Source organism: Rutidosis leptorrhynchoides, unplaced genomic scaffold (genome assembly GCF_046630445.1).
Source record: "Rutidosis leptorrhynchoides isolate AG116_Rl617_1_P2 unplaced genomic scaffold, CSIRO_AGI_Rlap_v1 contig477, whole genome shotgun sequence".
NCBI classification, from domain to species: domain Eukaryota; kingdom Viridiplantae; phylum Streptophyta; class Magnoliopsida; order Asterales; family Asteraceae; genus Rutidosis; species Rutidosis leptorrhynchoides.
In genome coordinates, this window is record NW_027266709.1 from 39,618 (window position 1) to 56,140 (window position 16,523).

General features: G+C 29.5%; 1 protein-coding gene across 1 annotated transcript; it reads left to right on the top strand.

Moving 5' to 3' along the window:
* On the top strand, positions 1 to 1,909 carry LOC139883939 (protein YIP4b-like). The gene is made up of 3 exons (XM_071868033.1): positions 1 to 504; positions 1,485 to 1,559; positions 1,649 to 1,909. The coding sequence occupies exons 1-3, from the start codon at positions 1 to 3 to the stop codon at positions 1,907 to 1,909; spliced, it is 840 nt and encodes a 279-aa protein (XP_071724134.1).
* Positions 1,910 to 16,523: the final 14,614 nt, after the last annotated feature.

A 16,523-nucleotide genomic window follows, 5' to 3' on the forward strand; every position in this document is an offset into this window, starting at 1 on the left:
ATGTCGCACAACAACCACATAAGCGATACTGTACCTCTCCATCCTTCCTCCCAATCCGACATCGACGAGATCGAGAACCTAATCCGCGCCAGCGTCCAATCCTCCTCCGCTGTCCTCCCTGCTCGGCCGCCGAGTCCTCAACGCGCCTCCATCCCCGTCTCATCCTCCCCATTCATCCAATCAAACCTCCCACCTCCCTCCGCACCTCCTTCATCCTCCAATCAGAAAGCTCCTCCGATCCCCGCCGCTCCTCCTCTCCCACCTCCCTCCTCCTCCGGCAGCCTCGGCGGGTTTGGACCAGCTCCCAACACTCTGACGGAGCCTGTTTGGGACACTGTCAAGAGGGATCTGTCACGGATTGTTAGTAACTTGAAGCTCGTGGTTTTTCCTAATCCTTATAGGGAAGATCCTGGTAAGGCTTTAAGGGATTGGGATCTTTGGGGACCTTTTTTCTTCATTGTGTTCTTGGGACTCGCACTTTCCTGGTCTGCTTCCGTCAAGAAGGTTAGTGCATTGTTAATTGCAATTTCCGACAATTGATTGTTTGAATTAAGCTGGAACACAATCTAAGCTGATGGAGTTTGCAATATTAGCAAAGCAAATGTTCTTCTATAATCAGGTTGTGAGCTTCGATTGTATGCATAACTGACTATGAATCGAGTTGAGATGTGCTATTTCATATTGTTCTTCTCTATTTTATGGATCTGTAATTGGTAAACAGTGATGTTGTCTTCAGCTGGTAGCCATTTCCCTTTCTTAGAAGTTCAGAATATAATTACCTATCAACCTTGTGAATGTGATTATGCTGCCATTATTATCACACCTTTTCTTTCTGGATTGATCGAATCAGGAACTCTTCGATTTTGATAGTTTTCATAACTTCCTCATGATGTCTTCTTTCACATACTTGGGTAATTTTCAGTTGTAGTTAGCTCTAAGAGTTTTGTTAAAAGCTTCATCTCAGCTGTAGGACCTTCACCTATACGGCTAAACCTTTTAACGCTGCATTCTCTGCTTTCTGTTTCTGGCATATTTGATCTGACAATTGATCCAGTTTCTGATAAACTTTTGACTTGGATCTCTGGTATGAGAGTGGGGTATCAGATATTGCTCAACTGGGTTTGTTAGACACTGCATCTTCCGATAACAAAAGGCTGATGATGGTGTTATAACTGTAGTTTCTTTTCTTTGTTCTTGATCATTGTAGCTTTTCCGAGCAATAGTATCCATGCCCTTGATTTCATCTTTGTTCAAGTACTTGCAATAGTTATGAACGTATGACTTTGGATAAAGCTGTTACTCGAATGAAGATTTAAGTAAAGTGACAAAACAATAACTCAAATTCGATCATTGCTCTGAATCAATCCAACTAAGATTTTATGCCAATGGGTTCTACTTATCAAATAATTTGTTTACTCCGAGTCTGAGGAGGTTTAGTATATTATGTTTGATCCGTTACTGACTGTCTTTTTTCATCATCTCAGTCTGAAGTATTTGCCGTTGCATTTGCGCTACTTGCCGCTGGTGCCGTAATCTTGACTTTGAATGTGTTGCTATTGGTAATAACAGATCCCTCCCTTTTGAGAGTGTCTAAAATGCTTTAGGGGGGTGTCCATTACTTATGTCTTAACTTATATTTGTTTTTCAGGGCGGACACATCATCTTCTTCCAGAGTCTGAGTCTTCTGGGTTATTGTCTATTTCCTCTGGCCGTTGGAGCTCTAATATGCTTGTTGTATGACAATGTAATCCTGAAATCAGTCGTGGTATGTGTGACATTGGCTTGGAGCTCCTGGGCTGCTTATCCATTCATGAGTTCAGCTGTCAATCCTAGAAGAAAAGCTCTTGCACTTTATCCTGTCCTTCTCATGTATGTATCTGTTGGCTTTCTCATCATCGCCATTGATTGATTGTGGATTGCATTCTTAAAGAAACTGAAACCTTCCTGTGAGAAAATAGAATTTCATATGGTCATTAATAAACATGTTCACTTTGTATGCTTGGGACCCATTTTGCTTTTTCTTTGTTTACGATATTGTATACTAGTTGTATTGTGAAAACGCTAAATAGTAGTTATACCCTGCCGTGCCATCCCATCCCTATACTAGAAATGTAGCCCAATTCTAAATTCTGGATGATGGTACTCAGCTCGATTGTTAATTGTCAAGTTTTGAAAAGTGATTAGATTGTTAATGGTCCTCTTTTTTGTGTTTCTCGATATTACCATGTATATGCTGGTAAATTTTCTTCAAGTTTTTTATCAGAGCGCCGACGACTGAATATTAACGTCAAGCTTTCGTCATATAATTACTTTCCTAGTTGAAGTGACTGTGTTCCAAAGTTTGTATTTAAGTTTGAGATTTATTCCCTACCATCAGCTTCACCTTAAAAATAAAATTTTGTTTGGCAGCCTGTTAATATCGGAATGAAATATACTCGACACCTTATTTCCTACATGCTATGTAGGGAAAGAAAATAATTGAGGAAAAGAGAGGATTGATAGTTATACTTTATTTGACTGATATTTTACCTGATTAAACCAACATTTGAGTGAAAAATTGTTACCATTATTCACTCCCGTTGAAATTACAAGGCACTTTACCCGGCGACCTTATAATTCCAACTGTGTGGGCTTAACCTACGCTAGTTGGTACCGGTGGAACCTCATTAAATTAATAGGGTTAGGCAAAATTTGTTAATTAATTGAGATTATTACTTTATCAATATATAATTACTTTTAAATTCGCATTTTGAGATCAGAAAAATCTATTAATTAAATGAAATTATTAATTTATTGGATATTATATTGTCGATGTTTGTCTGTATATATTTTAATCGGGGATGTGTAATTGTCTCTCGTTCTTATAACCGACAATTTATTTTGTTTCATCGATTTCAAATTAGGAAAAGATGGAATCATGCTAAAAGTACACCAAATTAAGCATATACCATGATGTTGGTCTGTCGACTAGCTAGTATGTAACTAACATATGCATACGCAATTCTCATCCAGATCACAATCTGGTTCACAAAAATTTGAGCACTTTGATTCTTCTTCTCTCTGTTTGTTAATCGCATGCTTTGATATTTTGGCATCTCCTCCAAATTTTGGCGTTTTCGCAACTTTCGTTGTTGCCTCGATCATCATTGACATTGTTGTACCTACAAAGCCAGTTGAATTTTTTACTTTTATAATTAAAATTGAACCTACTTAACATTGGATGTCAAAAGATGTTGGTGACGATGATAAAGTTGTATAGAAGATTTGTAAAATAGTATATATACGAATAACATGAAATACTTACAAGACATGATCATTAAGAAAATTAGAATCGACAATTTAAAAGCTATTTTCCCCATTTACTTGTAGCAAGAAAATGCTTTGGATGTAATATGTGCTGCAAAATTGATATTTATAGGTGGAAGTGGAACAACAATCACATATATACGGAATGAATTTTTATATATAGATATACGATGAATATATTTTCTCTTTGGTCAATATTCAGATTTTTTAAAAAACTGATAAATAAAGTGTTGACTAATATGTTAACAGAAAAGAAATTTATTGACTAAAAATTTAAAAGGTTCTGTTTTTTTCGTTTCGTTTCGACTCGTTTCAATTCGATTGCGTTTGATTCTGATTTTAGATGATTGAGTGTGATTTTGATTGATTGGATGAGTTAGTGGATGATTGAGATATGGTTAAATATATATTATAATAATATGAAAAAGTATAGAGTATGTAGGTAGTGGATGATTGATGTGTGTGGTTGAATATATATATATTATAATATATTTTAAAATATATAGTGGTAATTAATGATATAATATATTTAATTATGATTAATTGATATGAGTTAAGTTATGTTTTGAGTCAAAATGAATTAAAGTGAGTCGAATTGAGTCAAAAAGAAAAAGAAATGAAAAAGCGAGAAAAAAAAACAGAGCCTAAATGTGCTGGTGTGGGCGGCCTTTTTGTTTATAACGTTGCTAGCAACCTTCGCTGAAGTTTATTGTTAGGGTTAGTATTGTGCGTCTTGTTTCGGCTTATAACTTTTGAATACTTACTGATAAATGGGCTTTATTGGGCTCAGCTTATTTTACAAGTCACTTAACTCAGATTTGGGCTTCACAATATAACACAGAGACAGAAAAGAAGAGCAGATATCTTTCATTCGAATCGAATCGGTTCATTAATGAGTAAAATTCGTTTGAAGATAATGAAAAATTAATCGTGCATGGCAATTCTTTTTTTGATCAATAAGAACTTTTGCTCAGGATAGTAAGGCATTCGCTAATTTAAAATATTATGCTTTAAGAGATTGTACTTTGTAGTAGTGTTATTCAACCGGTGGCAGAGCCAAGATTTGAATCGTGGGATTGTCGATGTGGATAATATGTTTAAAATTTATGTCGTACTGTGAATTTTGTTTTTTTATATCAAAATAGTAATTTAATAATTTAGTTAATTCTTAATGAGGTATTCTTTTCAAAAAAAAATTCTTAATGAGGTATATATATAATATAAACTAGTATCACATTTTATACAAAAAAGTTGTATAGTACAACTTGTACTCATTTTAACTCGATCCAAAATACTGCATGTCATCTAAAAGAGCTTCTTACTTAATCCATTAAGAGAGGGTAAGAGGAATAAAGAGAAATCTGAGAAAGGGTGAGTTTCAAGTGAGTCTCCAAATTAGGAGCGTCTTTCTTAAAAGACTGAGATTTGTTTTACTATAATGTAGATTTGGGCCGAAGATGGTCATTTTTTTGTTTTGTTTTTGAGTCAATTACTAGGGTGACGTGTTTTAAGAAGTTTTTGAATATGAATGTGAAGCATGATTTTTTAACTCACTCACTCTACTATAAATTCATCAGATAAAAATATAGATGTTAGTTGCATTTTGTTTGATGATAAGTTGAATGAATTCATGAATTCATTTATCCTTGTTGTACGAATATAGCAAAAGCTGACCCATCAACTAAGCTGTTTTACAGCTGAGGATTCAAGTTTGATATTTAGCAATCAAATTTGAGGACTGATTATTAAACTCTTGTTTTCTTTTACCTACTAGTAGGTAAAAATATACTAATGAATTTAATGAACAAAAAAAAATGAGTTCATTTGACGATCAAATTTATGTCCTAACTGTGTATAGTTTGACTGTATAGTAGTTGTACCTTTTAACGCAACAAACTTTGTCAGATTAGCTATCAACATCATTGTATTGTACATTTCAAATGCTCACATATTGTAAACGTGAATATTAATATCACAAAAATAATAATAATAATAATAATACTTCAAACCACGGATCTACTCTTATGTTAGTAGATTTTTTTCCCGCCGACCTTTAGACACCGTGTATACGTCCTTATTAATCAATCGATCGATTTCTTTAAAATTTATACTTTATGCATTGAGTCGGAATTAGTGTTTAACGCACTATTCTCTCTTTATAATCGTAAATATTTGTATGAGCTTACTATTTATTATTAATGAAATGCAAGTTATCTCTCGAAAAAAAAAAAATAATACTTCAAAATAATAATCCTCAAAAGAATAATAATAATCTCAGTTTCGAGAATTAACACTCAAAAGTTACTAGTCTCGCCATATCAAAATAGTCACATTCAAGGATTTAATAAAATATTTCATAACATGTTTAAATGTTATCTTTCAATCATTGGAGTATTATATGACATTGCATCAAAAAAAAATTTGTAAAAATGAAAATAAGATCATTTTGTCTTGGGGAAAAAAAACTTCAACAGTTGTAATATAAAGTTTTGAATTACAATATATCTACCCTGAAATAAATCTCTTTTCTCAACTAAGTTCGAACCCGATACTTTCTGGTAAAGAGTTTGGGAGCCTGACCAATCATGCTTGGACTTGGTTGGCCATCATTTGTAATTAATATTAGTACTTTTTTTCCTTTAATATCTAATATTAGTACGTATGAGCAAAAAAGTCTAATATTACAATTATTACTATTTCAATACATACGGTACGGAGTATCATACTATCATATAGTATTGCGACAGATTGGATATATGAAAGTAAAGTCAAAATAAATATGAATCTCATATTCCACCAACCATTTCGACTATGAAATAATGGAGCAATTTATGTTTAATATATATATCTATCTATTTACAATATACAAAGAAAGAACATGGCTCAATAATTAAGGTGTTTTTTTTTCGAAAGATCATAGATTCGATTATTATATTAGATATATCAATATATATTATATATTCGGAAAAAAGTTTGACACATGTCATAATATAATTGGATAGCTTCGTTAATAAATTTTATTTTTATTTCTAAAACAAGAAATTCAACTACAATTAAATTTTAGTTCTTTTTTGAACTTAATAATCAAAATAGAAAGATTTTTTTTTTTTTGGCATGTTATACAAAATCAAAATAGGAAATCATATATTCTACAAATTAAAAAAGGAAAAAATCAAGTGATTCTTAAAAATTTTATTTTTCTTAATAAATATTTAATCAATACATGTAAATTTACGCGAGCTGGAGTCACACTAATACGCAGCCATGATTCTTAATTAAATTTTGATGACAAGTAACAGTGTATTTCTTCCCAGATTCATATGAAATCTTATACTATAAATTATTAATTACTACCGAGGGATCCGTCCGTTGGATTTTTTTTAAAAAAAATCTATATCTTTAAAAATTGATAATTTAAATATATCATAAAAGAAATTATATAATAATTATTTATATTAAAAATTATTAAATATATGTCAAATATTAACTTTATATCAATTAAAATTATTTTCATTTTATTTCAAAATCTATGATATTATTAGAATTAAAAATTTATTTCGTTTTCAAAAATGATAAACATAGCAAAAAAATAAAAGTCACATGTCAAGATTTATTTTGATAATAAAATTTATAATTGTATCTAAATCAATTTAATTGTTCCTATTGTTTGAAAAATAAGATATGCTCGTTTTAGTTAGGAATAGAAAAAAATAATATAGCGGATTTTTTATTAGGAATAATAGTTTAATAAAAAAATTAGAAAAAATAATAAATGTACTATACTTTGATTAAAAATATTTTTGTAAATAATATGCCCGTTTGAAATTAAAAAAAAGAAGATTTGTCTGTTTTAATTAAAATAGGAAAAAGGAATATAATGAATTTTAATTAGAAAAAATTGTTTGATACGGAAATTAAAAAAAAATATAGTGTATTATAATTTTACTAATAATAAATTTTTAAATAATAAATAGGAAAAAAATTCATGTGTCAAATTTAATTCGCTAATAAAGAATTATGATTCAAAATTAATTCGACAAAGATATATACACGCATATATATATGCCCATTTTAATTACTATGAATGAAAAAAGAATTTGTAGAGGATAAATTCCTAATTAAGAATAAAATTATTATATTAGTAAAAAATAATTGGTAAAATTTTATTAGGAATCATTACATATTTTTTTTATTAGAAAAAGAAAAAATAATATCACTTAATTACAATTATAACTTGATTCCTAATTAAAATCAAATTTATAAAATACTTGTCTTAAATTAATATTCGTTAATAAAACGCAGATGTTGACTTGACAATAAAAAATACAATTAAATTTACCATTAAAATAAATTTAAAATGAAATATAAATCTCCTTATTATCTATAAAATTACAAAACACATTAAACTTACTACTTATAAAAGATCCCTTATCCAAGAATTTCAAAAAAAATTCAGACTTCTGATCTACATTCCGTTTAAACCAAAAGCAAACATGAAACCCAATTATTATTGTGTGACGAAAATAACTTCAAGTCTCCTCCTCCTAAAGCTTCTAAATATCCTACATCATAAATATCCTAAACTCTAAATCTTAAATCTTTTATATGATTATGAAAATTTGGAATAGTCCAAAAATTCAAAACGCGAGCCTTAATCTTATAATCAATACGTCCGGGATAAACATTATCAATTTGAGAATATTTTAACGTCATCCTATAATAAAACGATTTATAATCAAAAGATGAAAAAAAATTATTTCATTACAATTTCGTTGATTATACAACAATAGAATTTATGAAAAGACAACATGGCATAAAATCAAAACAGCTTGCAAAAGTCTTACCTAAGCTCTTTTTAAAATAAAATAAAACAAAACTAGCATACAGTGCATCAAATAAAAGTATAATTAATTAGTACGGATGAGAGAGGAAAACTCTCACCGAAGGAGCTAGCAAAAGAAAATTGTACGAGAAATGTTTGTTCGTACGGATGTGGATTTAGTATATGGTATATATAGCGATATATATATACTTGTGGAGAAATCTCATATGATTAGGAATAATTAATTGATAGAATTTTATTAGAAATCAACATTTTATTATTGTATTTTGATTTCCTTATTAGAATAGGAAATAAAAAATTATGATTGACTTAAAAAATTGAAACTTGAAACCTAATTAAATTCAAAAATAAAAAATATATATGTCAAATTTCTATTCGTTAATAAAACGCCATGCGTCGAAAGTTGATTTGATAATAAAATTTGTAATTGAATGTACAACTAAAATTACAATTAGAATAAATTTAAAATTAAAAATCTCGGTATATATAAGATGTTAATAATGTTATAATCACTATATAAATTGACCATTAAAAAAAATCACTACTCCGTATATCAGGAAATTATAAATATATATTATATAAAATATAGATAAACATATTGAAACAAAATTTGTTGTGGTGGACAAATGTAGTCCGACCGGCAATGAGGATGCCGGTCGGACTGCTTAATTTTCTAATTAAGCACTAATCCAAAACTGGTATCCTTATTGCCGGTGGAAGCACAAAAACGGCAATGTTGTTGCCGGTTGAACTACACAAAATCGGCGTCCTAGATGTCGGTCTAAAGCTTCTTTTTTTTCTTTTTGCTTTATGTATTGTGTATCACATAGGGGTATGGTGTTTTGTGGGTGGAACCGGCAACCAAAATGCCTAAAAGCTCTTTTTTTTTTTTGCTTTTCTTTGCTTTATGTATGGTGGAACCGGCAACCAAAATGCCTAAAAGCTCTTTTCTTTTCTTTTTTATGCCTTTCTAGCTTAATTAAGTGGGTTAAAGTGCAGCAAAATTTTTTTTTTTTAATAAAGACAGGACCGACAATCCCATTGCCGGTCCCAATATAATTAAACTTTTCCAAAACATGATTAATAAGACCGACAATGAGAATGCCGGTCCGACTACATGATGTTCACCTCCTCCATTTACTGTTCACAAAAGTAACGGACCCCTCCGTATATAAATTACCAGTCTAATTCAATCAATACCGGTCAATGTACGGATATCCATACCAGTACTTGTGGGACTCTAAAAGAAAAAAAATACTTATACATTGAGCTAGAAATCGTATATCTTCACCGGTTTTTTTTTTTTTTTTTTTGAATATCGTATATCTTCACCGGTTATGACTAGTTATGTTTAATGGATCTAATACTTAAAGGTTTGGTGTAGTACGTTGATGTTGTGAAAATAACACATAACAGAAAATAAGAGTTCTAAATACACTTTTCTTTTTTACTATTAAAATGTGAATGTGTCCCAAAACACGTTGCGTTGGATTTTTCTTTAATTAATCAATAAAATACCCAAATAATTTATACGAATGTCTCTATCTCAAATTAACTCGAAAAATATACATAAATGACAATGAGGACTCGAACTTTCATATATAAGGTGTTGTTTCATTAATTTGGACAATACCATGTAGACTGTGTTTTTTGATGTTATAATACTATCATATAGTATTACTCTACGAATAGGGAGCAAATTAATTTATGAAATGGACCAATGCTTGGCTGGTCAGGCTAGGACATTTTATGTGATTAATAACATTATACACACATTCTATCTCAAGAGCGAAAATAATTTCAATTAATACAATTATTAATTGTAAAAGTTGGGAAAATGTAGATGATTTGCTAAAAGTTATTCTTACAAAATAAATTTTTGTAACAAATAGCATAGTAAAAATCATTAGCTTTTCATATTATCAAGGATAAAAATTTAATCTACCCCATTTAAGATAAAAATATATATTTTATCAAGGATAAAAATTCATTTGACAATTTAGTACTAACATTCTACATCTCATCTCTTTTTATATATAATGCTTTTAAGATTAATAATTTATATATTTATAATTTAAGTATACTAGATATTTCATAAATTAAGAATAATATCTTAAATTTCAAATGATATGTTAAAATTAATAAACAAAAATTGCTGTTAAAGAATATTAAAAATAATATAGATGGATTTAGCAATGGATCACAGAAGTAAGCCGTAAGAGTGTTTGAAAATACTCATATCATTTTTTAAAGAATGTAATCAAATTTCTTTAAAATTCATAGATAGATTTCATTAAAGATTATTTTAAAATATTCAATTGCATATTACCTTCATCATCTCAATTTTAATGAGTTTTGATAGTTTAAATTGTATAAATCGCAAAAAAAATTCGCGGTGCGACCTAAAAATAGTTGGTCAAATATGCTTAAATTATTTCGATTGATTTAATATAATAAAATTGTCACGGTTTCATCATTGTCTATTGCTTGGCCCAATACGTAAAAAATTCGCATTGCGATCTATGATAATTTTTGTCCCCGTCACTATTCGGCACTCCTTGTAAAAAAAAAGCTGACAGCGTCCCTATATATAGGAGAGTGTCTCATTGATTTAGGGATTTCATTTTCCGTAATCTTCTATTTAAGATAGAACTCTTAATGAAAAATATCTCTATGTCCATAAATCAGCCGAATATACTGTTTTTTTTTTCAGGACTGTTTATCAGCCAAACTTGACCGGCTGACTGTGTGGACCGAACGTATAGTTCGGGTTTAGGCCGACCGAAGGATTTTCCACTACATATATATATTATAATAGTTTATATTTTGAATTTTAATGGCATGTATAACTAATAGATGTAATGAGAGTATTTTATTAAAATAAAACACTTCTTAAACTATGCATGTTATTTTGCTCAATTTGAAAAAGTTTGAACTTTTTTTTCTTTAAAAAATTATCCTTAATACATATAATTAATTACACATATTATTAAGACTTAAAACATCAACTATTATGAAATTGAGATAGTATATATATATATATATTCAATTTTCGTCCTTCCATTATACTATTTTTATATCGAATTAGATGCAAATTTTTACATACATTTACGATCTAATTTGAGAGGGAGATATTATTAAAACCTGGTTTGAGCATATATGGTACGTATACTATATTTTTTGAGGTTGCACATGCTACATATACTAGTTAAATTGAAATTGAGCACAAGTGGCTCTGACTGGCAGATCAAAGCCACGTAACATTTGAAATTATTTAAAAACAAAAAAATGCAGAGCAGAGGCAAAGCAGAGAACTGATCAGTACAACTACAATTAATGTCACGTCACGTGTGGAAGAAGAAGATGCATGATGATGTGAAATCGAATGTGAAGTATAATATTGGTTCGGTTTGCGTGGAGATGTAACGGTACACTGTATATTTTAGTAATATTTTTGGTTAAATATTTGTTTGGTTTACGTAATTTGATTGTCTTTTTTCTCAGAGAATGAGAGAGGTTTGGTTTACTTGTTGGCAAGAAATTAGTCTGATCAGAAAGCCAGAGAGAGAGAGTATATAGCTAGCTTTACTTGCAAGAATGGTCATAAAATTAAAAAGACCTGGGAAATAGTGTTCGTATCGATATTTTAGCAAAATAACAATTGACTATTCATCATTCTGCTCAGAATCAGATACCCTAAACCCTAAACAGATTCCTCTCTGACATCACTTTCTACATACACCCAGAAATTATGAAACTCAGAAGATGGAATGAAGTAGATATATAACAAATCTATGTAATATGAATCTATGATTGATTAGAATATACTATAGTGTACATGGCAAAAAAAAAAAACTATGTTTAATGTTTTATTTCCGATAACATTCGATGGAAAATATACAGTACAATCATCGAAATCGTTAATTTGTTTTGGTAGATGATGTCGGGACTGATTGTTAGTGACGGTGGCGGTGGAGAATTGGCGGTGGGTGAAAGTGTCTAACTGCATATATAGAAATGCCCTAAGTGTAATGTTTGATTGGGACTATGAGTATAGGGTTATGGATAAGAACTTAAGTAAGCCACGTGGATTTTTTACGTGAAGATTGTTGAAAGTGGTAATTCCGCGATTCATAAAAAAATTGAAAAGAAGACTTTTTGAAGGACTAATATGTTAATACGGAAAATTTTGTGGACTGTTTTGAAGAAAATTAAATTCAACAGGGACCTTGTTGAAAATTTTGCAGAAACGGTGCTGTGCAAAGAGATGAACGGCTTAGATGAAAAGAGTGGTGCCCAAATTTTGCTTTTTCAATTTTTAATTGGAAATTGCAAGTGAAATTATGTGATTGGTTAAAAGAGGGAGTGATGAGTAGAAAGTTTGGTTATATAATGGCATTTATGTTGTTTCCAGTGTGTATCCCATTCTATTAATAAGAATTGAAGTTTTTAGCTTTTACAACAATGTAGAACTACAAGCTTTCTCTCTGTTTTTTTTTTTTTTTTTTTTTTTTTTTACCTTGAATAAATTAGTGTAGTATCTTTATGTTTTATTAGTTATTAATCTAGTCTCCACTCTTCTCTAATGCCAAATCTAAAATCACAACACTACTTTCATCTCTTAAGGTTTGATTTTTATTGTTTAAACCCATGAAAATGTTTTTATGAAGCTTGATAAATTGGTGTAAAGGTTTGAGTCTCGACTTGTTGCTGTTTTGTGTCACTTAGAACCAATCTAAGTGTGGACAAGCTAGATATCAAAGTTGCTTGATTTTCAAGTTTCTCTTCTATGCCTACCACCAATTTGATGAAATGTTTGACTAAGCCTAATGTTGATCCTCGCAATATTTCAATTGGAAGGCTAATGGTGGAGAAACAGGAAGCAGTTTTATCATTTTTTTACGGTGTCTTAGCATAGACTGTTTCTAGGATTGAAGGAAAAATAAGAGCTTCAACTGTTCCTTGGCAAGCAAGCTATCTATTTGGTGAAAGGTTCAAGAAGGAAGAAACCTATAGCAGAGTGTATTTGAGACAGAAGTTCATGTCCAGAGATAAACTAAGTACATGTAGGGTTGAAGTAGAGCTTGAGAAGAACAAAAATCAGAGCCTCGAAAATGCTTGGGAAGCAAACTACCTCTTTGTACAACTGTTTGATGAAATGATTAAAAGAAGATTTTTTTTGTCAACTGTGAGTACCGCACAAATTAGAATATAATGGGATCCGGTTCATCATTTCCTATAAAGATGAATACGTTATATGCGTCAATAAATAATTAGTTGAATTTGCCACATCGTCAATGTCTGTCGGACGTAAGCGATTAAGGGTCAAGTACCCTACTTTTAGTCAAATATTGGAAGCATTGTATCCGAATTTATATGTTAATAATGGTGTAGCCTTTTACATGCATACGTTAGGGGCCAAACGCATAATTTTATCTTTTTAATTGTGAGTTCATAAATACCACCTCCTTTTACAAATTCAAATAGATATTGTTTTATTTCACTTTCAAAATTAAAATAATTAATTAATAGAAATGAGATATATCATATATCAATTTTTAAAATCAAAATAGATAATTAATATGTAACGGTGGGAGTATAAATTAAAATTAACCGTCTTTTTAATAAAGAAAAAAACCTACAGGTTTACTTCTACTAATATTTAATTTAATTTTTTTTATCACCATTTTTAGGGATATGGAAAATAATCATTTTTTGATGATATGGAAAATAATGAATAATAATAATGTAATGATATTGTCGTTTAGTTCCTCTCGTGTATAATGGGCTATATAACGGACAGAGAGAGCCTTCTGCACAACCAACAACGTATAAAGTGTAGTAATATTTGATGGGGTTGTGTAGTGTGTCTCTATATAAGCATTCTGTGTCATGTCATGTGTCAGCATCAATCCAATCATATACCGACACGTTTATTTGTTATTGCTTCAATTACATAATTGTCCCTTAAACAAAATTGCTTTAGCAAACAGCGTTACCGCCAAAGGTGGCAAAACGAATACTATATAATATGCGAGAGAAATTGAAAGTAAGAAAGTTCAATAGTAATACTAATACGGTTTTTTTTTATGGTATAGTAATACTAATACGTTTTTTTTTATAGTATATAGTAATACTAATACGTCAGTAATTATTTTTCTAATCTCTTATAATAAGTACTTAGCTAAAGATTTATTTTTATTTCAAAAATAAAAAACCATTCATTTGTCTATTGTTTTTTTCAAAACGACAGTTACTCGAGTCTCGAGTTTCTTAAATTGGGATTTATTTTCATGACGAGTCGGCAAAATCCTTTTAGAGTTTTTGTCTATTAATTATTGTCAATAAATAAATTCTTTAATTTCCTGGAATGAAAATAAAAATGTGTATGGATAGTAGTATAAAGTATAAACCATAAAAAAATGCGACTAATTCATTGATTAAGGAAAGAAAAATATATAGATTTCTTAATTTTTGGAAAATGATATCTCGATTATAAATGTCAAGATTTTTTTTTTATTCAATTCAGATACTGCTACATATATCTGCTGATTCTGAAGAAAGGATTAAATTGAGACAAGATTCGCAGAGGGGATGAATCATCAAAAACCATATCTCATTTGAGTATAATTACTTGTTAACTAAACTACTACACTACATTTTTTCAAGGGTTAAAAAATGAGAAAACATTTTTAACACAGTTGTCAAAAAATTAACAAGGAAGTTCACATGCATATCATATCCTATTATATATCAACACCATGCAAGAACTTATATTCGTCCCATATGATAATTAACACTAATGTAAAACTACTAGTTATAATTCATTAATTAGGTCTTTTACTACTTAAAACATTGATCATTGGCGGAGTTCCACTTCCGGTTCCAGTGAAAAGGAAAAATGTTTAATTTCAAAAATAACAACGGAATGTATAAAAATGACTGATGGAGTATTAGTAAAATTCGAAAAGCTAGGTTTGAAAACAAATATATATATATATATAAATATAAATGTTGCAAGTACTTTAGCATGGGATGGATATGTATAGAACTTATATTAAGATGAAAAATATTATATTGGTTCCTTAAGAGCAGTAACATATGGTACCACCAATTAAAAGTGGTTCATATAGTAAACATAAAAAAATCTGTATTATTTATAATTAAAGTTTGTTTGTTTGATTTTTTTTTTTTTTAAATTTATATTTAAATTTTATGCTGTAGTATAATTTTATTAATTTCTTCTTAGGTTTACATTAATAGGGTAGAATGATATATCTTTATTTTTATTTTTATGATGTAGTATAATATTTTCAATTGAATTATAATTCTTAAAATAAACTCAAAAAATTATATCTGGTTTTCCATATATTCTCATTTAAAATTAATGATTGAGGATTTAGTGTGAGAGAGAGAGATTAGTGGATGGATATATAAATTTGAAAATGGTGTATTAAAATTCTAAAACGATTGAAGACAAAAAAATAAACAAACGATCATTGTTTTTTAATATATATTCCTAGCACAATTATACACATAATTCATTAATATTCACTCCCAAAAATTCAACTCTCAGCCTCTAAAAGAATTAAATGTCGAATTGTTAATCACTGCTCTGGTTGACAAAAAGAAACGACCATTGTTCGAGGGGAAAAACATGCATTAAAAATTGAAGCTAATCCCTATGTTGGGGATTAATTATTACAATGATAGAATTAAAAAATTTAATGATTATTAGAAAAGGAATACTTAAAATATCCATCTCACTAATAATACTAAATATTAAAATATCGTTATTACAATATATTTAAATTTTGAATGAAAGTATTATTAAAAATATGAAATTTGATAATTAATTATTTACGATTAAAAATGAAAAAGTGTGATAATTAATCGGAAAAGAGTAGTAGAGTGAAAATTTAAAAATAGAAAAACATGACCCATATTGAGATATGATCTCCGAAACTGAAAAACAAGTTTGTTTTTGGCTTGGTTTTTTTCCCACTATATACTCTTTCTTTCTCTATTTCTTGTCCTGCTGGTTCAGTTTGTTCTTATATATATATATGCACAGTGTCATACTATCACTCACTCAGCCAGCCAGCCAATGCTAAACTTTCCCATCCATACTTAGACGACACTTTTTCCCAAAACCCTTTTTCACTTTATTCCTTCTCTCTCTCTCTTTCTCTCAAAAATACTTCGAAAGGCCAAAAGTCCCTTTAAATCTCCAAATCCCATTTCCTCTATAAATAAAACCACAAATCTCTTAAACCCATACAAAACTCCCTTCTTAAAAAATCGATTTTTTTCACTTACACACATATTTTAGAGAATAAAAAAAGGGATTTTTAGAGAGAGAGAGAGAGAAAAA

Bases quoted from the DNA above. Each gene is read 5' to 3' on its own strand.
- LOC139883939 (XM_071868033.1), top strand. From the start codon at position 1: ATGTCGCACAACAACCACATAAGCGATACTGTACCTCTCCATCCTTCC. The intron at 505-1,484 runs GTTAGTGCATTG...TCATCATCTCAG, and splicing joins GGTCTGCTTCCGTCAAGAAG to TCTGAAGTATTTGCCGTTGC. The intron at 1,560-1,648 runs GTAATAACAGAT...TTTGTTTTTCAG, and splicing joins CTTTGAATGTGTTGCTATTG to GGCGGACACATCATCTTCTT.